At 46.2% G+C, this 23659-nt stretch overlaps 1 protein-coding gene across 2 annotated transcripts in view; it reads right to left on the minus strand.

Moving 5' to 3' along the window:
* Positions 1–799: 799 nt before the first annotated feature.
* Positions 800–23659, minus strand: part of MGAM (maltase-glucoamylase) — a 147715-nt gene continuing 124855 nt past the window's right edge. For both annotated transcript variants that reach the window (XM_049894101.1, XM_049894102.1), the window contains 16 exons: positions 22537–22644; positions 22191–22253; positions 17800–17934; positions 15887–15974; positions 14972–15110; positions 13822–13955; positions 13665–13699; positions 13455–13571; positions 12914–13062; positions 11636–11720; positions 10693–10749; positions 7894–8018; positions 5380–5468; positions 3925–3974; positions 3154–3324; positions 800–957 (listed from right to left, as the gene is read on the minus strand). In XM_049894101.1, the coding sequence (XP_049750058.1) occupies positions 880–957; positions 3154–3324; positions 3925–3974; positions 5380–5468; positions 7894–8018; positions 10693–10749; positions 11636–11720; positions 12914–13062; positions 13455–13571; positions 13665–13699; positions 13822–13955; positions 14972–15110; positions 15887–15974; positions 17800–17934; positions 22191–22253; positions 22537–22644 (1623 nt within the window). In that variant the 3' untranslated portion in view covers positions 800–879. The remainder of the gene's footprint in view (positions 958–3153; positions 3325–3924; positions 3975–5379; positions 5469–7893; positions 8019–10692; positions 10750–11635; positions 11721–12913; positions 13063–13454; positions 13572–13664; positions 13700–13821; positions 13956–14971; positions 15111–15886; positions 15975–17799; positions 17935–22190; positions 22254–22536; positions 22645–23659) is intronic.

Consider the following 23659-nt stretch of genomic DNA (forward strand, 5'->3'; position numbering starts at 1 on the left):
TTTTGACATTCAAGCTCCTTCCTTCAGGTTTGCCTGCTTGAATCTCATCCTCACCCCTATGCCCATACAACGGTTCCCTGAACCTCGCTTCTCCCTTTCAAGTGACTAGGCTCCTCCACCCCTCTCCTCATGAGGCTATTGACTCTCATATTCTTACCTGATGTCCCTACCAGGTCATGATCAATTTCATCATCATTTTCTGCTTCCTCTGATCTTTCCTGCTTAGCTTTCCTCGTGTTTGCCTTTTCTTCCCCTTATATTGTGCTTTCAGAATCTTGTTCCCCCCTCACTGTTACCAACGAGTAGGTTTTCTTTCTGGATTCTTTCTGGAGGTGTTGGTTGGCTGTGAGAGCTGAAACTGAACTGGTGAGGTATTTCTTTCTTTTGTTTTTCTTCATTTTTGCAAAAGTATAAGTAACATAACATTTGCCAGTTCAACATTTTTCTCTTGTACAATTTAGTGAAGCCAATTATATCAATCATGTTGCACAACCATCACCAACACCTATCTGACAAGGTATTCCTTGTGTACTTCGCCAGAGGAGGAGGCATATTTCCCAAATGCACACACATATACACATGCACACACACACATACACACACTTCATCACGGACTGTTTCTCTTCAGCAAATGTTGCACGGTGAACCATCAACACCACGCGAATCACATGGAGACATTAAGGCGACCTATAGATTTTCCACCCCGCCCTCCTGCCCTCTCTGCAGGGCTAAGATTCAACCCTTAGGATTCACAGATAAAACATATATTAAAATTAATAACAATTTATTCATACTGGGCATGAACCAATTGGCAACACACAATAATTTTATGAGCATGAAGTGTAAGTAGCTTCAGAGTCAGGCTCTTGCTCTGAGTATTCACAGAGTGCTTGCCCATGTCAATGAAATGAAGTCAGGCAGGTTGATATTGTTGCTGGTTACATCAACCGTTAGCACCTGTTGGGAAACAAGGACAAGTATGGGGCATCTGGTGTTTGACGTTTCCTGTACACACACACACAATCAGGTGCAAGCCAGTGCTCCACAGAACTTCCTATACTTTCATAATCCAATTCTAGCTTCCAGACTGCCCTCAAATTTTCAGGTGAGGAAGGTGTGTCCTAGTTCCTTAGAATTGGACAATTGTCCAGTAATAGTGAAAAGATAAAAAGCCTCTAAATAATCCCACCCACAATCACTACAGAAAAATGCGTGCACAGACACACTGGAGAAAATGTCCCATTTGCCATTCTTCTGGGATGTTGACTTTCCTCTGAGCCCCACCCCATCCCTTCATTTTATTTTCTCCTCCTATTTCCTCACAGCACTCCAGTGATCTCCCAGTAGCAATCTAGTATCTCTACTTTTTTCTAGGCAAAAGCTTTCCATAAGGTTCCACTATGTGTGCAGAAGTTAGCTCTTGCATCAGTCCATGAGACGGTTAGCAACAGAATTGGGCAAAGCCCTCAGTGTGCTCTTGTTGAAAGTAGAGAATTTGGTTGGCAAGAAAATCACAAGTATGAGAAAACAGATAGAAAAACACAAAGATGAAGGAAACTTTTTCTTTCAGACCTCATAACCAGAAAGGATTATAAGAGAAAAATAGTTTAGGAAAGATCAGGAAGTAAGCACACAAAGAAGGGTCCCCTTTACCATCAGGACGATAGGTGTTGGGACCACTACACTGCATTAATTCCAAGATGCAAATTTTCCACATATTCGTTGTTAGCTGCTTTTGAGTTGGCCCCGACTTATGGTGACCCCATGCACAATGGAATGAAATGTTTCCCGGTCCCGTGCCATCCCTCTGATCAGTTGTGGATCAGGCTATTGTGATCCGTAGGGTTTTCCTTGGATGATTTATAGAAGCAGACCACTAGACCTTTCTTCCTAGTCTTAGTCTGGAAGCTCCACTGAAACCTGTTCAGCAACATGGCACCATGCAAACCTCCACTGACCGACAGGTGGTGGCTGGGCAGGAGGTACCTTGGCCATGAACCGGACATACATCTCCAGCATAGAAGGTGAGAATTCTACCACTGCCTCTTCATGTACCTGACATTCATGAAATCAGAACTTGTCACGCCATCAACAGTCCTAGAGTTACTGTGGCTGGGCAGCCCTCTCAACATAATGATCATTGCCTGTGTACGTGTGAACGTCACTACCGGTGTTAGGCAAACAGCATAACTACTTAAGGATGCTTTAGGCAGGAGCATGAGTCCTGCTTGATGTCTGTGGTTAGATGAAGAAAGTACTAGAATCAAAACTTGCATAATGGATGTTAACGGCATGACAAATTCTTGGAATGTCTGCAGTCTGGTGGACAACAGTGGAAGAATCTTTATAAGATGAATCAGCAAAACCCTTGAAAACACAGAGAGAAATATTGGGTAGAAATACACGGACATTCTTTACATCAATTTAATTTAGAATGTGAAGAAGTACTAAAATACCTTAACCAATATATGTCACTTAAGTTTTCTTTTATACCGTTTGCTGTCAAGTAGATTCGGAGTCATAGTGACCCTATAGGACAGAGTAGAACTGCCTCATAGCATTTCCAAAGAGTGGTTGGTGGATTTGAACTCCTGACGTTTTGGTTAGTAGCTAAGCTCTTAACCACTGTGCCACCAGAGCTCCAGTTTTCTTTCATACATAACTAATGTTAAAATGATATAACCTATGTCTAATGAAGTTTTAGAAAACTCTCTGCAAGTTTAAAACAAAAGTTTTAAGTGATAGGAAAGCATTTTATCATGGTTTTATCTGACTTTTTCTCTTTCTCTGTGGCATGTGAAGTCATGGACTATCTTTTAATTGATGATGTCTTAGATTTGATGAAATATGGTAGCTCAAGCTTTTTGGGAAGTAGATCTCTGAGGCAAAGGTAAGGGAGTAAAGACAGAGCTTTGCATAGGTTTGCAGACAAGAAGACAAAAACAGAAAGTAAGGGTCCAGACCCTCAAATACAATTACGACGCACCATAAATTTTCCCAGCCTCCAACGCTGCCCCCTGCTGACACCATGAACACAGAGGGATTCCCAAAGGGATGTGCAGGAAGAGTGTCATTTGGGAGAGAAGCTGGCTGGCATGGTACTAGGAATCTCAGGGCAGGGAATACCACTCAGACTTCTCGCTGGTCACAAACCTGTGTTGTAGAGTTGTATTTGAAGGTCGGTGTGATAACCATGTTACTTAGAGAGATGCTGACACTGATGATGGGGATACTGCCCACTCCCCAGATCTCAAAATATCCCAGTTTCAAAGGGTTTGTACTGAAGATGTAGTTATTTAAAATTATATGACTCTTCATCGTATTCTGTCAAATTGGAGACAAAAGAAACCAAAGGGGAAAAATAGAAAGCAAAGTCAGTTCAAACATTTCCCAACATCTTTTTAGACACAAAGGTAGATCACGAATTAAGACAACTCCAGAGTCATTATTTTACGTCCTTGGATGGTGGAGGCCATGATCTTGGCCATGATCTCCGTCCCCTTTTCCCAACTATCCTTCACCTTGCCTTGACTAGGTACCTACAGGGTCTGTAGAACTGCCCTGGATTCTGCAGGTGACAGAGTGTCAGCTATCAGGAAATGTATATTCTATGTGTAGGGAAGCCATACAATGTTAGACCATGCCAAAGAAAACAGGAAACAGGGCTGGATAACATAGAGACAGCCTGACCATCTGTGCAATGGTGAACTGGAAAAGTTACTGATAAGACGTGAATGGGTTAATCACAGAAAACTTCCTATGAGCAGAGTGAATCTCCATCTGAATTCGGAAGAGGGGAAGGATGGGAGTTGGCAAGATGAGCAACGAAGTGATTCTAGGTGGTGCTTTAGGCCCCAGTGATATCCAGCATTGGGCTAAGCCAGTAGAACTCTATTCTCTCTTCGTAGTATCAGGCATGCTCACCTGGCTGGCAGAAAAGTTCGCCAAGTAATAGTTTCCATTTTCATAGGTATCTGCAAACAAACAATATGGTAGACGTCATCTGGAGCTCTGCTATAGAATTCCATTCGCCCGCTTGTTTTGGTCGAAAGAGTAGGGATTGTTTTAGTTTTTATCTTATTTTTCTTCTTTACAGAGTTCATTTTTGTGATTTAAGTCCCCTTTTGTTAAAAGTTCAGGCTGCTAGCCAAAAGGTCAGCAGTTCAAATCCATCAGCTATTCCTTGGAAACAGTATGAAGCAGCTCTACTCTGTCCTATAAGGTCGCTATGAGTCAGAATCGACTTGACAGCAACAGGTTTTATGTGAACTAAAAAGACTTTGCCCCCCAACCCCCAGTTTACACAAAATGATTTAAGTGAGTATGTATAGATGCATCTTCCCAGTGGAGCCACCGTATGCACCATAGTTTGCTAGCACCACTCTTAAAGCACTTCCCTTCCTCGATGTCTACCGTTCCCAACATCTCCCTGTCTCCTCCTTCTGCTAGATGCACATATGCGTGTATACACATGCACACACACACACACGCACAAACACCAAGACTGGTATCTTGGTGGGCTTATCTTTGAAAGGTATTAGCCAATTTTTAAAATGTGATTTCCAGAGAGCAAAAGAAAGTCTTGGTACTTTATCCTTTATCCATAATATATGACACAGACCCAGGGAGATCCAAGGAGCAGCCTTCCACTGCAGGGGAACCAATCAGGAGCCTGTTACAGGAATTCCATCTCTCACTCTGCCCTCACAGCTTCCCACTCTTCCCATGTGCTGGCCTCTTGCTGATTCACTCACCACCCAATCAGGGGCACGGACTATTGCCCAAAACTGTGGGGTCCAAGATGTAGCCGCTAGCCAAGTGTGGCTGTGTAAATTTCAAGTAATTAAAAATTCAGTTCTCAGGTGCACTTGTCACACTTCAACTGTTCAATAGCCACATGTGGTTAATGGTCACTGTATTGGGCAGTAGAGGTATAGGCATTCTACACCTTTTTCTATTGATACACGCGTCCTCCTTCTGAAAGTTTACCAATTCCTGTAAACCCCTGATGGAATATTCCCCAAATAAATAGCGTGGCTAGTGGAAGGTATTGTTTTTCTCACTGGGACAGTGCACCATGTTGCTAAATGTCCCCTTTTTAACCAGAGACTACACGGAAGTATGTCCCAACCTTCTACAAAGAAATATTCCCTACGGCTCCCACCCTGCTTCTTCCATGGGGACTAGACCAGTGGGCAGAGGTGAGCCATTCAGAGCCAAGCATCAGTGACACGAGCAGAAGGACCCTCTACAATATGGATTACACTCCTGAAAGCAGCTAATGGCTACCTGTAAAAGTGCAAGATTGTTAGACCATGGAAAAAGACACCCAAGAACTTAGCCAGTGGCATCAGTGTAAAGCCCAGCAGCCTTACTCACCAATGCTGTACCCGTCGTCCCAGAAGAGGCAGCCCTCAGCAGCACCCTGGTCATCCAAGGCAACCTTGAAGCCCACGAAATTCTGGCGGCTGCAGTGAAGTGGGAGAGATGTGAGACAAAGCAAGGTCACTGGCACAAACCACTGTTTTTGGCAAAAACATAAAAGAGCAAAAGGAAGTTCCTTGTGGCATACAGACTGGGTCCTGGGAGTCAAGAGACAGTGAACTCATCCTGGTTCTGTGACCTTCTCGGTACACAATTTCAGGTCAGATGTGCACGTGTGGGTTCATGAATGACTGACTGAGTGAGTGTGAGTGAGCAGGAGAGTGAGTGAGAGAGAGAGTGAGTGTGAGAATGAGTGTGACAGTAAGAGAGTGAGTGAGGCAGTGAGTGAGCGAGAGACTGAGAGTGACTGAGTGAGAGTGAATGAGTGAGAGTGAGTGAATGAGTGAGAGTAATTGAATCAGTGACTGTAAGAGTGAGTGAATGAGTGTGAGTGAGTAGAGACTGAGTGCAAAAGTGAGTGAAGAAAGAGTAAGAGTGAAAGAATGAGTGACAGGTTGAGTAAGAGAGTGAGTGAGTGAGTGTGTGAGTGTGAGAGTGAGTGTGTGAGGGAGTGAGTGAGCATCAGAGTGAGTAAGAGAATGAGTGGGAGAGTAAGAGTGTGTGAATGAGTGAGTAAGAGAGTGTAAGAGTGGGAGCAAGAGAGTGAGAGTGAGCGAGAGTGTAAGAGTGAGACAGTGAATGAGAGAATGAGTGAGAGTGACTGAGTATGAGAGTGAGAGTGAGTGCGAGAGTGAATGAATGAGTGAGTGAGTGAGTAGAGACTGAGTGAGTAGAGACGGAGTGCGAAAGTGAGTGAAGAGTGAGAGAGTGAGTGAAAGAATGAGTAAGAGGTTGAGTAAGAGAGTGAGGGAGTGTGTGAGAGTGAGTGCATGAGAGAGTGAGTGAGCATCAGAGTGAGAGTGAGTGGGAGAGTAAGAGTGTGTGAGTGAGAAAGAGAGTGTAAGAGTGGGAGCGAGACAGTGAGTGAGAGTGAGACACTGAGTGAGAGTGAGTGTGAAAGCGAGTGAGAGTGTAGGAGTAAGACAGTGAATGAGAGTGAGACAATGTGTGAGAGAGTGTGAGAGTGAGTGAGCAAGTGAGAAAAACTGAGAGTGTGAGAGTGAGATAATGAGTGAGACAGTGAGAGAGTGAGTGATTGAGACAGTGAGTGAGAGAGAAAAATTGAAAGAGTAGGTGAGAGAGTGAGAGTGAGTGAGACAGTGAGTGAGTGAGAGTGAGTGAAAGTGAGAAAGTGGGTAATTGAGTGAGAGTGAGTGAGAGAGTGAGTATGTGAGTGAGACAATGAGTGTGTAAGAGTGAATGAGTGAGTGAGTGAGACAGTGAGTGAGTACGTGAGAGAGTGAGGGAGGAACTAGTGAGTGAATGAATGAATCAAGTCCTGGGAGTCAAGAGATGGTGACCTCATCCTGGTTCTGTGACCCTCTAGCTACAGGAATTCAGACCAGGCATGCATGAGTGAGTGAGCGAGAGAGTGAAAGAGAGAGCGATTGAGTGAGTGAGTGAGTGAATGACATCAGTCAATCAAGGGGAATTTCCTTTAAGGCTCTTGAAGAAACTGTAAGCAAACTGATAAGATTCCCTACTCCCTCTCTTGAGGAAAAATCCTGATGTTAGGCTCTTTCTTCTTCCATGCAGTAATTTCCTACACACACACACAGTGAGTTCTGTTTACAAATGTACTAAGTTCTTCTTCAGTTTTTATCTGAGCTTTTGGAATCAAATGAGTCAGGATCCAAGAATTTCGGGTCTGACATCAGACACACATGGGTTTTAGTCTCTGCTTGACTACTTACTAGCTCTGTGACTCTGAGTAAGTCACTTAGTCTCTTGATGCCTCTCTTTGCTCATCCATAAAATGGGAATAATAAGAGTACCTACCTCACAGGATTTATTTTTTCCTTTTGTTAAGAAGAAAATAGGTAACACACAAGGAGAAATCTCCATTTTAGTACAGCTCCCAGCACAGAGTAAACATTCACACAATGTTAGCTATCACTGTATAATGTGCTATAATGTAGTAGTTAGTATTAATATAATATGATTAATATTAGTATTAATATAAGAATACTAATTACATGAATTATGAACTAAGTCTAGAGTTTTTAAATCTTTCTCATGAGGCACCTCAGCCTCAGACATCAGTTGCAGTGTGACATCAGTCTTCTGAGCAAAGAGTCTATTAAGGCCTGGTCTTCTGAAGCTGTTTCAGGAATACTGGTTTCTCCTGTTTCAACCCCATTTTAAAATCTCAGCCCTCTTGTCTCACCTACTAAGTTAGATCTGAAATAATCGTTAATAACTGTTCAAGGAGTTTAAGAATAGTTAAAAAAAAAAAAAAAAATCAAGCCAGCAAACAAAACCATAAGTGTTTAATACAACTGCTGAGGGCCCAAGGGTGTGGGTATCATGGGGATGTTATGGGAAGCAGTGGCCCAGCCCCACCCTCACCTCAGGTGGGTGTTCTGTGCAGGCTCCTGCCAGGGCAGGATGTAGCCCCCACGCACGTGGAGATTAATGTGTTCAAGAGGGGCTGGCAGCGTCTTCCACTCTCCCCTGGCGTTAATGTCCACGCCCTACAGGCCAGAAGGAGGTAAGAGGTGATGAGAGCACACACACACACACACACGAGGACATACCACACACACTACAGACACACACACACTCACGCATACATGAAGACATAGCACACACAAAGACCACACACACGTATACATAAAGACATACCACACATAGACACACTACAGACACACACATACATGAAGACATGGCACACACACACACAGATACATGAAGACATACCACACAGACACATACATAAAGATATACCCCACACACACGAAGACATACCACACACAAACACACACACATAAAGACATACCACACACACACATATACATAAAGACATACAACACACAGACACACACACACAAAGACATACCACTCACACACTTGAACACACATTCTCTTACACAAATACACACACAGGAACATAAAGACATATCACACACACAGAGACACAGCACACACACACACACATGCACACACGTGGCCATGCCCACTCCAGTTGACACTTGCCCTCTGCCCCGTGTCTCCTGCTGTGGACTGGCTGCCTGCTCACCCCTCTCCAGCACATTCCTGTTGTGACACTCCCCATGATCACCCAGGGGCTGTGTGAAGTCTCCCTGCTGCTATGACATCTTGCGAGGACCCCGTGCCTTGTGGGGTTTTTACAGCATCTGCTACACGAGGTCATAGGGTGGATCACACTACCCCCACTCCACATCCCGATTTTGTGTCCCCAAGCACTGCCAGAGAAGACTGGACAATCCTTCTACTCATTCCAGTTAGTCGCATATGCCTTCCACATGATTTTTCTATGCCCTCCCTTGCACCAAGAGCCCACTTTTGCCCTGTCACCACCTTCAGCCTCCACCCTCACTTCCACCAACCTAGGCAATAACTTCACAGACAATGTCAAAGTCTGCTAACTTGCTCTATAGACCTTTGTCAACTCAGCATGTCTGCCTTTACGCCTAATATCTTTATCTTGCCTCATGTGGCAGGGGGAGTGCTACCACACCCCAGCATAAACCCTCTGTTCAAAGGAGTCACCCTTTCACATTTCCTCAAGCAAGCCCAGGGCTTCCACACATGGGCACCACGGACACTTTGGGATGGGTAATTCTTTGCTGTGGGAGGCCGTCCTGTGCATATCTACCCACTGGATGCCACTACCTCCTTCTCCAAACTTGATGTGACAACCAAAATGTTACCAGACATTGCAAAATGTCTCCTGGGGGACAAAATTACCCCATTTGAGAACCACTCCTTTGGAGATGGAGTCCTGGTGGCCCAGTTGTTAAAGCGCTCTGCTGCTAACTGAAAGATCGGCAGTTTGAACCCAATGAGGGAGAAAGATTCCAACTCATAGTGACCCTATAGGACAGAGTAGAACTGCCCCGTAGGGATTCCAAGGAACAGCTGGTGGATTTGAACTACCAACCTTTTGGTTAACAGCTGTAGCACTTAACCACTGTGCCACCAGTGCTCCTCTGTAAAGATTACAGCCCCAGAAAACCTATGGTACATTTCTACTCTGTCCTATAGGGTTGCTATGAGTCAGAATCAACGAAAGCAATGGGTTTGGTTGTTTTTTGGTTTTTTGGTTACTTTGGAGATAGGGAGCAAAACTAAACACTCCTTCCCTCTTGGCCCCTGATATTTGATTTCCATGGATTCACCTGGTATACAATGTAGGGTTGGGGGTAGAAGGTGGTAGAAGGAAGCACACTCATGAGTACCACATTCCTCAGGGTGGGCCCTACTTCCTGGGCCTGCCACAGACTCCAAAATCTAAGAACCAGTTGCTGTGGGGTTGATTCCAACTCATGGTGAGCCCATGTGCGTCAGAGTACAACTGAGCTCCATAGGGTTTTTGATGGCTGATTTTTAACAATAGCCACACCTTACTTTTAAGGTGCCTCTGGGTGGACTTGAACCCCCAACCTTTGGGTTAGCAACTGAGCATGTCAACTATTTGCACCACACATGGACTCCTAGGTGTTTGTTACCCATTGCCATTGAGTCAATTCCAACTCATGACAACCCCATGTGACAAAGTAGAACTGTACTCTGTAGGGTTTTCTTGGCTGTAATCTTTATTGACGGCACTGGGTTTTTTTTTTTTTTAATCTTTACGGAAGGAGATCACCAAGTCTTTCTTCCAGGGCACCTCTGGGTGAGTTTGAAAAGCCAACCTTTAGGTTAGTAGTTGAGAACCACCCATTTGGGCTACCCAGGGACCTGTAAGTTTACCCAGGGACTTGTAAGTTTACTAAAAAAGAAGTAAGTTTAAAGTGAATAAAATCACTTGCCATAAATTACATCGTGCAAAAGTCCTAAGAACTTAGATTCTAAGTATGTTCTTCAGTGGCACAACCAAGGCCCCAGAATTCTACATCTGCCTTTATCTACCACCCTGGATAGTGATGGGGTAAGGAAAAATAAAGACTAAGACACAGAACTTCCACGAACCAGAACCAGGCCCTGGGAGAGGTGCTGCCTGTGCTACTTCACAGCAACCCTGTGAGGGACGCGGTCTTCCCCATCTGAAGGTGAGAAAACTGAGGCCCCATGGTTAAAGATGACTTCTCCAAGGGCTTCCACCAGCTTGGTTAGGATTTGACCTGAGGTCTTTCTTTGTGCTCAACCATGCTCCCAGGTTGGATAAACAATCAGAAAACGTACCGTGTAGTAATCATACCAGCGGGCTCTAGGGAAATAAGCAGCGACATTTCTGGCATTCTAAAATTAAACACAAACAAGGCAAGGGAACCAGCTCTGTCATCCAGGTCAGAGTAACCAGTCTATACAGGAATGGGGCTAAAACAATAGCAATGGCCTTGGACCCACTTTCCTCCTCTCTCTAGAAGTCAGCAGTGAGGGGACGCTTTCCTTCCCTTCTGCTTTCCCAAACATTGAAGATTTACCTACTCAAAACTGGTGGCTTCCATAGAGACTTTTGGGATTCAAGGCTTTGGAAAGAGAAACCACCATTGGTTTGTAGGTCACCCCATGCCCTCTGTAAGAGATGGACTAAGGTTGGACCTTGGGCAAGAGAAAATTTTGTAGATGTTACAGTGCCCATACTTTAGAAAATATGAAGAGTGCAACAAGATTTGGGAGGAGGCAGTTAGCTGGTATCTTAATCCGATGCCTAATTATGAACAAAGGAATTAAAGAAATGGCTTTTGTTGCCTGAGAACCTCTCACAGAGGGAAGAGACAGATTAGGTGGCAACACAAAGTTATACACACTGCTGCAAGTAGTCGTTCTGAACAGTTTTGTTTTACTGGGTCCATAGAGAGTTGTGATGAACATACTCCTGCCCCTGCCAGACCCCATACCCCTTACTCCAGTTAATGGAGAAATGACTATATCTTTGAATACAGCATCAGGGTTTATTTCTTCTGAATTGTCCTATGAACCAGAACGACTGTGTAGATTTTAAAGACAAGGGAGCCAAGCCCCAGAACACCTGAGTGACAAACTTCACCTCAGAGGAGAGGAAGGGGCAGAGGTGGAATAGGGAAGTTCATCTCAGAGCCCCAGAGCAATCTCTCTTTTCCTCACTCATCCCCTCTACCCACCTTCTAGAGGGGACCCTCCACCCTGCTGAGGCCCTACTCACAGGCTCCAAGACAGGGCTGACCAGGAAGGCAGGGCCCAGCAGGAACTGATCATCTACATCCCAGGTCACCTGGTCTGACACAAACCTGAGAAGGGAAACCAAGGCACCACAGTCAGGGCTCCCAACAGGGCTCAGGCCAAGCCCTGGAGAGACTGCTCAGCTCGAGGTCCAGTCAGAAATCCAGTCTGCTTTCTGTGCTATCCTCTCCCCTTACTTTATGGACAGCTTAGTCAGGTGTACACAGCCCCACTTTCTAGATGTCTGTTATGGGTTGAATTGTGTCCCTAAAAAAGACTCATTGAAGTCCTAACCCCTGGTATCTGTGACCATGGCCTTATTTAGAAATAGAGTCTTTGCAGATATGATTAAGTTAACATGAGGTCATAGTAGAATATGTGGGTCCTAATACCACCTGAGTGGTATCCTTAGAAAAGAGGAGAAGAGACACAGAGAGAAGATGAGCATAAGTGGGAGTGATCTACAGACCAAGAAACACCAAGGAATTCCGGCCAACACCAGAAGCTATGAGAGTGGCAAGGGACAGTTCCTCTCTTAAAGCCTCAGAAGGAACCAACACGGCCAACACCCTGATCTTGGACTCCCAGCTTCCATAACTGTGAAACAATGCAGTACATTTATTTGTGGTACTTTGTTACAGCAGTCCTAAGAAACCAATACGATGTCATATTCTCCAAACTCCAGAAATGATTGGATTTAGATATGTTCTCACCTATAAAATATGATTCTTATCCATGGCATATTTTAAATGCAAGGATGGCCTTCCTCCCTCAACCCTCCTACCCTACAATTCCTTCTTTTGTAAACTGAGCTCATGTTGGTCTAAGTCCACATGACTAAACCGCTACAAAAGATAGGTAGACGTTTGCATACCCTAATTAGAAATAAATTATTCCTTGCCATCTTGTACCATTTAGAAAATTATTTTCACCCAGTAGCCTTTTATCAAGGACCTAAGGGATGGATAGCACTGTGCTAAAGGAGTAATAATAGATGGTATGTTCCCTGGAGAGCTTATAGAAAAAGACAATCCAAGACGTGAATGTGATTAGGAAGAACTTCTTCAACTGTCACCATATGAAATGGGTTATCCATTGGTCATTGGGACCACATAGAATGGATTATGTATTGGTCATTAAGACCATACAGAACAGATTATCCATGGGTAGCCAGGACTAACAGAATGGATTATCCATGGGTCACTGGAACCATATAGAATGAATTATCCATGGGTCAGTGGGACTCAGGTGGGACACGCACTCATGGAGAAGGGGTCGCACAACGGTGCTGCCCTCGACGTGGGCCTTGTACATCAGGGTGTAGAAGTACGGCAGCAGAGTGTATCTGGTATGCAGGACGCTCCTGGAGATGTTCTCAAAGGCGGCATCCCAGGACACAGGGTCTTGTCTCTAAATGAGAAAGAAGAGTACTCAGAGCTTGCCCAGGGGAACTCAAGGACCTAAGGAAGGGCACTAACAGCTTGTTCCAACTGAAGACCATGCACAGCTAAAACAGTGATGATTGTAATGATACTCAGAGAATGTTCTTGAAGTCCTAAAAGGGGTCACTGAAGCCCTCCCAGCTGATACCATTCCCCAGTAAGACATTCTTCTTGGCATATGTTTGGTACAACTCTGCGTAAATAGAAAAACTAATCCAGGGAGCACTGGGATATAGTTCATGGAAATACGCAGCCTCAATGATGTTGAGGATGTCTCCAAGGAACACGAATTTCATTCATAGCTCAACACTGGAGATCAGTTTAAGTGAGAGAACGTCTAGGTATGAGTGAATGTCCTACCCTGTTCCCAAGGCCGTTGTGGTTCCTGGAGAAGGGGTAGAAGGCCCCCAGCTGCATCCAGCGGACACACATCTCATATTCTGCATCTTGAAAGAACCCACAGATATCAGCTCCCGTCTGCAACAAGATGGAATAACACGAGCCTGTTGCTGATTTCTGGAAGATGTTGCCATCTACTTGGGTATCAGGAGTGACCCAAAGGAAACTTACATAGGATATGCCAAAGAGGCTGAACTCCATCATGCCTGCAATGAGAACCAGCATCCATCAGTGGAGGGGTCGGGGTACTTGGCCACCTCCTCCTCCCTCATCAGTCCTCCATTGAGGCTCCTCCCTGCCCATGTGCCCCAGGAACGAGCCGCCTCACCGATAATGGATTTCTTCAACTGGTTCCAGGCTGACGTGTTGTCTCCCAGCCAGTGTCCTGCCCAGCGGCCAGAGGAAGGGAAGGTGGAGCGGGAGATGACGATGCCTCGCTCCCCTGTCACCTCCTGCACAGCTCTGGGTGGAAGGGACAAGGAGGTGAGTGGGATAGCGCAGGGGAGGAAAGGCCACCGAGCTTCCCCTCAGAGAGCTCCAGACCCAGGGCCAGGGACAAGATGCTTCCTACCTGTCTGGAAGAGAATGGGACTTGGAGCCGGAATGAGGGCCCCCCACTTCCCCAGGAGACTACGGAGATAGTAACAGCACAGCATGTTTCTACATAGCACTTTACAGAGAACTTCACCACGTAGGAGCCTGGGTGGCACAAACGGTTCGCAACTGGATGCTAATCCAAAGGTTGGCAGTTGGAACCCACCCAGCAGTTCCGTGGAAAAGAAGATCTGGCTATCAACTTCTGTAAAGATTACAGCCAAGAAAACCCTATGGGGCTGTTTTATTCCATAACACATGGGTCGCCATGAGTTGGAACTGATTCGAGGGCAGCTCACAACAGCAACAAGCTAGCCAATCCACCTAAAATGGTAAGTAATCACTGCCTCTCACTCCTTACCGACCCACTACTTTGTTTCTTGCATTTGAGGAAGAAGAAGTAGATTTCTTTAAAAGATTTGCCTTTGGATAGTCATTATTATTCTTCAACTGAGCTCACAAAACAGGACTGTGTTAATTCAGGAGGAGATCAGTTGGCTATCAAATAAGAATGACCAGGAAAAATAAAAAAATCCCGATAGCAATGGTCCATTTCTGAAATAAAAGAGCGAGCTCCAGCCCTTTAAGTTACAACGGCCCTGCCGCACACTGTGTATCGATTACTGGTGTCTCCATGCCCGCCCCCCAGCACGATCAGCCCCTCACCGCAGGCCCATGCTTTACTTATTAAGCCTGCCCTCCTGACGAGAATCACAGGGCCTGGCTCCATGCTCTGTGCGTGTGTGTTTCAGAAATGAGAACTGCTATGTTGTCATTGTAATTAAACTCTTCTCAGCCCTTAGACAAGGATGAGAGGAAGGCAGGTGGCCACATCATCACCTGTGTCCCCCCAGGTGTGCTGGTTGTGGGGAGCTGCAACTCACTCGTAGGTGGGCCTGGTCTGGGCCCAGCCGTACAGGTTGTGCACATCATAGTGCCGCACCAGGGAGCCGTCCGCCAGCACCTGCTGGCCCTCCATGCACAGCGTCTTGCTGCTCAGGCCTACGTCCCTGGACTCCAGAGCTGAGAGAAGACAGAGACATGAAAACCACCCAACCCTGCTTTATCCCTGACGTCTCTTCAAGGATTGACTGAGCCCTGGGCTGGCCTCCCCTCTTCCCAGGCCTGGGGACTGGGCTCTGTTGAAGCTGCCATAGAGCCTGCAGGTGGTTCAACACTACGAGCCCCTGCAGAGCCCTCCAGAAGACAGGGCCCCAGGGAAGACCTCACTCCACAGAATGCTTACTCTGCCTCATTCTGATCTAGACTTTTGACATGAAATTATGTCATGTGATCCTTATTACAATTCTGGGAAGGAGATATCACTATCCTCTTTACAGCTCAGCACACTGAGATTTGGAGACATTAAGTAATTTGTTGAAGGCCACGCAATTCACAGAATAATTTCTAGAGCTAAGATACGATAGCATGATGCCAAAGTCCATTGACTCCATGATAAGGGGGAGCCTCAATTTTCCGCCCATTTGTGGCCCATGCATGCCTGTGGAGACATTAGTACATGCTGGAAAAAGGAAGAACGCTGGCCTAGTGAGTCCCTTGGAAATATTACCACTGCCAAGTGCTTTCGAGCAGATTCCAAAAATTCACCCAACAGTACCAGTGATTCACACACACCAAGTCAGTAAAGTGTGGGAAGTACCTTTGTCTTTGGCCACCCAACAAACCACTGCACCAGTGACGATGAGCCGAGAGGTCAGGGCACACCCCGGCCTCTGGGCTAATGCAGGGGTCACCTTCCTTGCAGCCAGAGTGGCCATGGAGGAGGCTGTGGTCCTCACCTGGCATGTAGGGTGGGTGGTTGAGGGTGGGGTTTTTGCAGCCTGAAGGGACAGCCCCATTCACAAAGTTCGATGGCTCATTCATGTCCTAGAAATGAAAACACAGATGACCTTGATTTTAAATAGTCCTAGCCTGCCAATTCAGAGACAGGGAGTGATGAAGAACACATTCACCATCTAGCGATCATTATGGCCACAGCACGGGGGCACTCGTTGAGTCCTGAAGGCCTGTCTACAAAGGTTCATTAATCCCGACAGAACGACCAGCTAGAGGGTAAAATAATCACCCTTGGTGTGAGGCCAGGCCCAGATCCAAAGAATCCCTAGTAATCACACTGGAGGTTTTACAGGCAGGGGATGAGGTATCGGGGGTCAGAGCTGCTCTGTTCCTGACTGGAGAAAGTGTAGGCTGATTCATCCAAAGTCTTTCTTGGGTAATTATCACCCTCTTGACTAAAGATCAGTGATACAAATGTTTAGATATGCAGAGAAGCAATGCCCATCCACATGTACACACATACGACATACATGTACCACACACGCACACGCACACACCACACATGTACAAATACAGGCAACTCCCATCCACATGTACACACCACCTATATGTCCCACACACACACATACATGCACACACCACACACATACAAATACAGGCAACGCCCATCCACATGTACATACACATACCACATATATACCACACACGTCCCACTTACACACACCCCCACGCACACACCGCACATACACACCCCCCACATACACATATACCCCACATACACACAGGCAATGCCCATCTGCATGTGCACACACACACACACACCACATATATACCACACACGCCCCACTTACACACACCCCCCACATACACATATACCCCACATACACACAGGCAATGCCCGTCTGCATGTGCACACACACACACACCACATATATACCACACACGCCCCACTTACACACACCCCCCACATACACATATACCCCACATACACACAGGCAATGCCCGTCTGCATGTGCACACACACACACCACATATATACCACACACGCCCCACTTACACACACCCCCATGCACACACCACACATACACACCCCCCACACACACACCCCACACACATATACCCCACATACGCACAGACAGGCAATGCCCGTCTGCATGTGCACACACACACACCACATATATACCACACACATCCCACTTACACACACCCCCATGCACACACCGCACATACACACCCCCCACACACATATACCCCACATACACACAGACAGGCAATGCCCATCTGCATGTGCACACACACACACACACCACATATATACCACATACACACACACACACCACACAGATACACAAAGACAGGCAACACCCATCCACATGTGTACACACACACACCACATATATACCACACACACACCACAGATACACAAAGACAGGCAACACCCATCCACATGTGTACACACACACGCCACATATATACCACACACACACCACACAGATACACAAAGACAGGCAACACCCACCCACATGTGTACACACACATACATAGGCACCACACGCACACCCAACACACATACACCACACACACGGGTACACAAAGATAGGCAATGCCCATCCACATATACACACACACATATACCATACACATCCACACACAGATATACAAACATAGCCAACACCCATCCACATGTAAACACACACACACACACCACACATAACCCACATACACACCATGCACACATATACCACACACTCAGATACACAAAGATAGGCAGTGCCCCTCCACATGTACACACACAGACAACACACACCTATCCCCCACCACACACACACACCCCACATATACACACCACACCTACCTCACACACACCCTGTAGACACACACCACACATATCCACACACCACACACACACACTTACAATCCACATGCCGTCAAACTTCAAGCTTTTCTCTGGATTCTGTGGATTGGTGTGCATTTCCTTCATTTCCCTCTTCCACCACGCGATAGTTGAATTACGGAAAAAGTCTGGAAAAGCCGCGTAAGCTCGGTATTGCTGTAAAAAATTAAATACAATTCATTTTTCCCAAACAAATACATTAGAAAGCAAACAGGCATTTACTGGGAATTTAAGCTGTGCAAAGCCTTGTACACATGGTGCTAGGTAATCTAAACAGAGCCAAGTCATGTTTCTTGGCTTGGTAGGAATACATTGTATACACAGAAGATACAGCGGAGTGCGTCACACACCTGCAGCTTTGGATGCACGCGTAGACTACATTCCTTCTCTCACCCACATGACTGGTAACAGTCAGCACCCAGCATCACCACCTCACATATTAGATGCCCACCCCTTGACTCCTGCCCTGCAGTTTCCCAAGCGCTCCTCAGGGAACAAAGCCCGGGTCCAGGGAGACCATGCTAGAAAGGCAGGCGTAGGATGCACCGTCACAGGGAGGGAGGGACATCCTGGATCCCCTCCTGTCGTTCCCACTGGGAATGTGGGAGTAAGGAACAGATGGAGGGGTAAGGTCACAATCCACGATAGGAGAATATCTAATCAGCACACACCGGTGCTCTGTGGTTTCAGAATGACGTGGACTCACGTTAACTGTGTGTAAAGTACATTTGTGGATTACAGAGGAAGTCTCACCCAGAGCTTCTCTTCACCGCCCCTCCAAGAATAAAAGCTATGTCTTTATTTCAACTTGGAAAGCAGACCAGGGTACAACTCCTTAGCTGGATCATAAGCTGTTTGAGGCCACAGACCTTGTCTGAGACCCTTCAGATTGGTCTTTACATTCCCCACAGCATTTACTTAGAAACTGACATAAAATAAACGCTAGGTGTATAACTGTGGATTCACACCACTCAGCAGCAGCGGTGGCAGCAGCAGCAAACATCCATAAATTCCTGAGCACCCATGCTGCCTTTTTTAGTACTTTATGGCCTGTTGTTTTTGTTGTTGCTTTCCTCATGCTCCCTCCAACCTCAGGGTTCATCTTCAGCACTATATCGGACACTGTTCTGTTGTGATCCATCACGTTTTTACTGGTTGATTTTCAGAAGCAGATTGGCAGGCCTATCTTCCTACTCTTAGTCTGGAAGCTCTGCTGAAGGCTGTCCACCTTGGTGACCCTGCTGGTATTTGAAATACTGGCATAGCTTCCAGCATCACAGTAACACACAAGCCAGCACAGTACTACAGACTGAGACTAACAGGTGCTATATGGTCCTTTGTATGTCTCAGTAAACAGGTCCATCTCTATTAGCCAGTGTACTTTAAGAGTTAAAGAGTGAAATAATGCTGGGGGGAAGAAAACCGAATGAGAATATGGTCTAGGGGACCTCCATATCTTATCTGGGAGTGCTGGTGGCACAGTGGTTAAGAACTACAGTTGCTAACCAAAAAGTTGGCAGCTCGAATCCACCAGCTGCATCTTGGAAGCCATATGGGGCAATTCGACTCTGTCGTATACGGTTGCTATGAGTTGGAATTGACTCAACAGCAATAAGTTTGGTTTTTTCTTTTTCTTTTTTATCTTATTTGAAGTGGAAAAGAGACAAGAAGGAAGCCACGTGTCCAGGTAAAAGGCAAGAGAGGAACAGAAAGAAGAGAACAGAGCCACATCAGTACGCAGGGATCCTGCTCACAAAGAATTACAAGCAGGAGGAACTCACATGCAGGAGGCGGCCAGAGCACCTTTTTGTTAGCAGATGAGGTAGAAACCACAGAACCCGACTGAGAGCCTGTTGCCAGAAACTGAGGACAGGGCTGGAAACTATGAGCGGGGTGGGAGGACGAGACTAACGGACCACCGCAGGGTCTGAGTCAGAACTGCACCTTACACTGGACATGGTGGGCGTCTGATCAGCCCTGGCGGACTGACTTCACTATCGAACCCCATAATTAAAGAGGGTCTGCCATTCCCCACTGAATGGCCTGTCCTTGCTCCTGCTGTATTTCTCTGCCCTCTCTTCCCTGGCCCCCAACCAGCGACGTGCCCACCTGTGCGTCTGGCCAGGGTCACTGATCGGAATCCACTGTGTGCTACCAAATGCCAAGTCCCGAACCCATCCCAGACTCACTGAATCAGAATCTCTGAGTATGGGACCCAGGAATCTGCTTTTCCTCGGCTTCCTGGGTATTGCTTTTACTAGATGCTATATCGTCAGCCAGGTCAGAGCTGGACACTAGTAGCTTCCTCCTCTCCAGCCTCATTGAGTGAGTCTTATTAATATATATAATTTTAATTGTCCTATCTACTGAGAAACTTTCATATGCTGCCTAACAGATTCCATGACCACCAATGAAGCATTTCTCATCAGGGTGCCATTGGCATTATAGGTAGGGGAACTCTTTGCAAAGAACCCCCTGCAATCAGAACTATGGGAACCCCTGGTCCTGCCCTCTAAAATGCTCCCCTGTTGCAGTAACCCACACTGCCCCACAGATCTCCAAATGCCTTCAAGGTAGCAGTATTGCCCCCACTCGCTCATGAACTGTGGGGCTCACATGGCGGAAGCCAACCGCTTATCTGTCAGCATGTTGTACTGTGGTATTTTACAGGGTTGTTCTGATGCTGGAAGCTATGCCCCTGGTACTTCAAATACCACCAGGACCACGCAGGGTGGGCTGATTTCTGCAGAGCTTCCAGACTAAGACTAGGAAGAAAGTCCTAGTTATCTACTGCTGAAAATTGGCCAATGGAACCTTATGGATCACAACAGGACATTGTCCAATATAGTCCTAGAATATGACACCCCTAGGTTGAAAGTCTCTCAAAATACACAGTGGCTGCAACAATGGATGCAAGTTTACCAACGATCATGAAGATGGCACAGGACCGGGCAATGTTTCATTCTGTTGTACATGGTGTCACCATGAGTCAAAGCTGACTTGACAACAATTGACAACAACAACAAACACTTTGCTGCTGAAGTGGCTCCTCTCCCAGCCTGATGGTTTAAAAGTCAGGGAGCCCATGGTCTTGAGCTTTGCTGGCCTGGCAGGTCCCTGTGTCTATGTGGGCAGCACGGACCACCAAACTTCAGGTGACCCTCCACGACAACCAAGAGGGGAGAAGGAAGCTAAGTCCTCTCCCTTGAGTCCTTCTCTGACATAGACATAACCTAGATAATAGATAGATAGACAGACAGACAGACAGATGATAGATAAGTAGGTAGATAGATAGATGATAGATAGACAGACAGATGATAGAGATAGACAGATAGATAGATAGATGCACACATATACATATATTAAAAAAACAAAATTTTTAGCATTTTTAAAATTATTATTTTGTTGTTGTTGTCTGTTATTACCTGATCAGGAGCAGACAAAAGGGAAACAACCTTGAACTGAGTCTAACTCATCATTCTTTCCGAATACTGAAATCTGCCCGGCTCTGCTTCTGCTGTTTCTGGTGCACCCAATGTCAGAAATAAAGAACCCCAGTCCAGTGGCTACGAAGACTGGTCCAAAGTGCAAGACCCTGCTCACAGGTACTATCCGAGCAAGTAACAACAAAGCAAACAGCTAACATCAGTTCACTGGGCACACATCTTGGTCAGTGGATAGGGCATGAACGCTTTCTGGACCAATGGGGAGCATGGTATTCATTCAAGCAACAAACTGAGTGAATGGGGGGGGGGGCGGGCAGAGGCAGGGAATTTCAGGTCCAGAAAGCAGATTATCTGGCCCCATTATAAGTAAGAACTGGTTCCCAGGAAAAGGAAGTTTTCATGTAAGACTGGACTCTTAAGAGGTCAAAGCAAGGTTGAGAAACTCAAGTAGGGACAAGGAACCTTATAAGGGTGAAGATGAAGAAAGTTGTCCACGTAAAATAGATACACAGAGTAAAGGGCCTGGTCACTAAAGGCAGGTGTTGAGAACAGTTCAAAAAGGTTAGCCCAAGGCAGCAGCAGCAACAACAACAACAACAGCAACAAATATACCGGTTCAAGGAAAAGGCATGTCTTGGAGCTGTTATCCAGTAGAAACTTCAGGGGCCTTGGGAATCTGGCAGTCCTGAATTTGAAATCACCTTTGTCACCTAAAACCTTGTGATCATGGACAAGTTCTTTAAGGTCATTGAGTTTTAGTCCTCCTGGGGTAGCAGTACCTGCCTCCCAGTCAGCAGTCAAATGTTATGTGTAATGCGATCAAACACGGACAGACACACAGGATAGGCCCTCTCAGTGCCACCCCCTCATCACGTCCCATGTTCACAGATGGGCACATCTATGTCCTAGGTATGGATGCCCCTTCCTGGCAATCTTGACTGCACCTGATACCCCAAAGGCCGTTACCTCCACTTGGCTGTCCCAGTCTAGAGAGTTGTTAATGACAATACCAGGAAGATCGGGCCAGACCTGTGGGGAGAAAAAAGAGAGGAAACTGTTCAAATGTCATACACGGGGTAAGTTCCTTTATAGAGTATTGCCTAAGGGACTCCAAAACCCAAGGGTAATATTATTCAATTTTCATGTAGGATCCATGTAGAGGAAGTGGATCCCATCTACATTCCTTAAAAAGTCCTTAACTATGTTGACAAATATTGATTGGGAAGATAAGAGTTTTGACCGCAGAGCCCAATGCAAAGGGCCCAAATTAACATGTACAAACACACTACCAGGCTGGGGCACTGAGTCACACCTTTCCCCAGACAATGCCACCATCTGGGTCCTTGACGAAGACATCGTTCTCCACGCCCCGGGTGAACGCGAGATAGGGTTGGGTCTCATTACCAGAAATGGCTGGGTCCTGAAACAAAGCACAGGTCAGGTGGGGAAAGCAAAGTCACAGAATGACTATAAAGTAAAATAGAATGACTAGGGACAGTAAAAAGGAGAACATCTCAAAAGAGAAGGCCCTAGTTTCAATGTGAACGGTAGAGCTTCTGCAAATTCTGAGTGATGCATTTTTCTTACTGAACCTCAATCCCTCTACTTGTACCATGGGAAGAAACACAATAAAAGGCTTTCTCCCCCAGACTCCACACATTTGCAGAGGACCAACCAGGACAAGATGACCGGTGTCCCATCAACTTCATGTGTGACCCACATGCTTACAGAGAACTAACCAGAATAAACGACATGTGTCCCATCAACTTCATGTTACCCGCAGGTTCACAGAGGACTAACTAGAATGAGGATAACTTGAATCCTGTTAGCCTTCATGTGTGCCCCACATACTCTCAGAGGACTAACCAGGAAGCGATGGCCTGCGTCCCATCAACTTCACGTGTGACCCACACATTCACAGAGGACTAACCAGGAAAAGATGACCCACATCCCATCAACTTCATGCATGACCGACACACTCACAGAGGACTAACCAGGAAGAGAAGACCTGCATCCCATCAACTTTGTGTTTGACCTACATGTTCACAGAGGGATAACCAGGAAGACATGACCTGTATCCCATCCCTTTCATGTGTCCCATCGATTTCATGTGTGACCTGCACCTTCACAGAGGACTAACCAGGAAGAGATGACTGTGTCCTATCAACTTCCTATGTGACCCACACACTCACAGAGGACTAACCAGGAAATGATGACCTGTGTCCCATCATGCATGACCCACATACTCAGAGGACTAACCAGGAAGAGATGACCTTCATCCCATCAACTTCATATTTAACCCACACATTCACAGATGGCTAACCAGGGGAGATGACCTGTGTCCCAACCCCTTCATGTGTGATCCACATTTTCACAGAGGACAAACTAGAATGAGGATGACCTGAATCCTACTGGCCTTATGCATGATCCACACA

This window comes from Elephas maximus, chromosome 8 (assembly GCF_024166365.1).
Source record: "Elephas maximus indicus isolate mEleMax1 chromosome 8, mEleMax1 primary haplotype, whole genome shotgun sequence".
NCBI lineage: Eukaryota > Metazoa > Chordata > Mammalia > Proboscidea > Elephantidae > Elephas > Elephas maximus.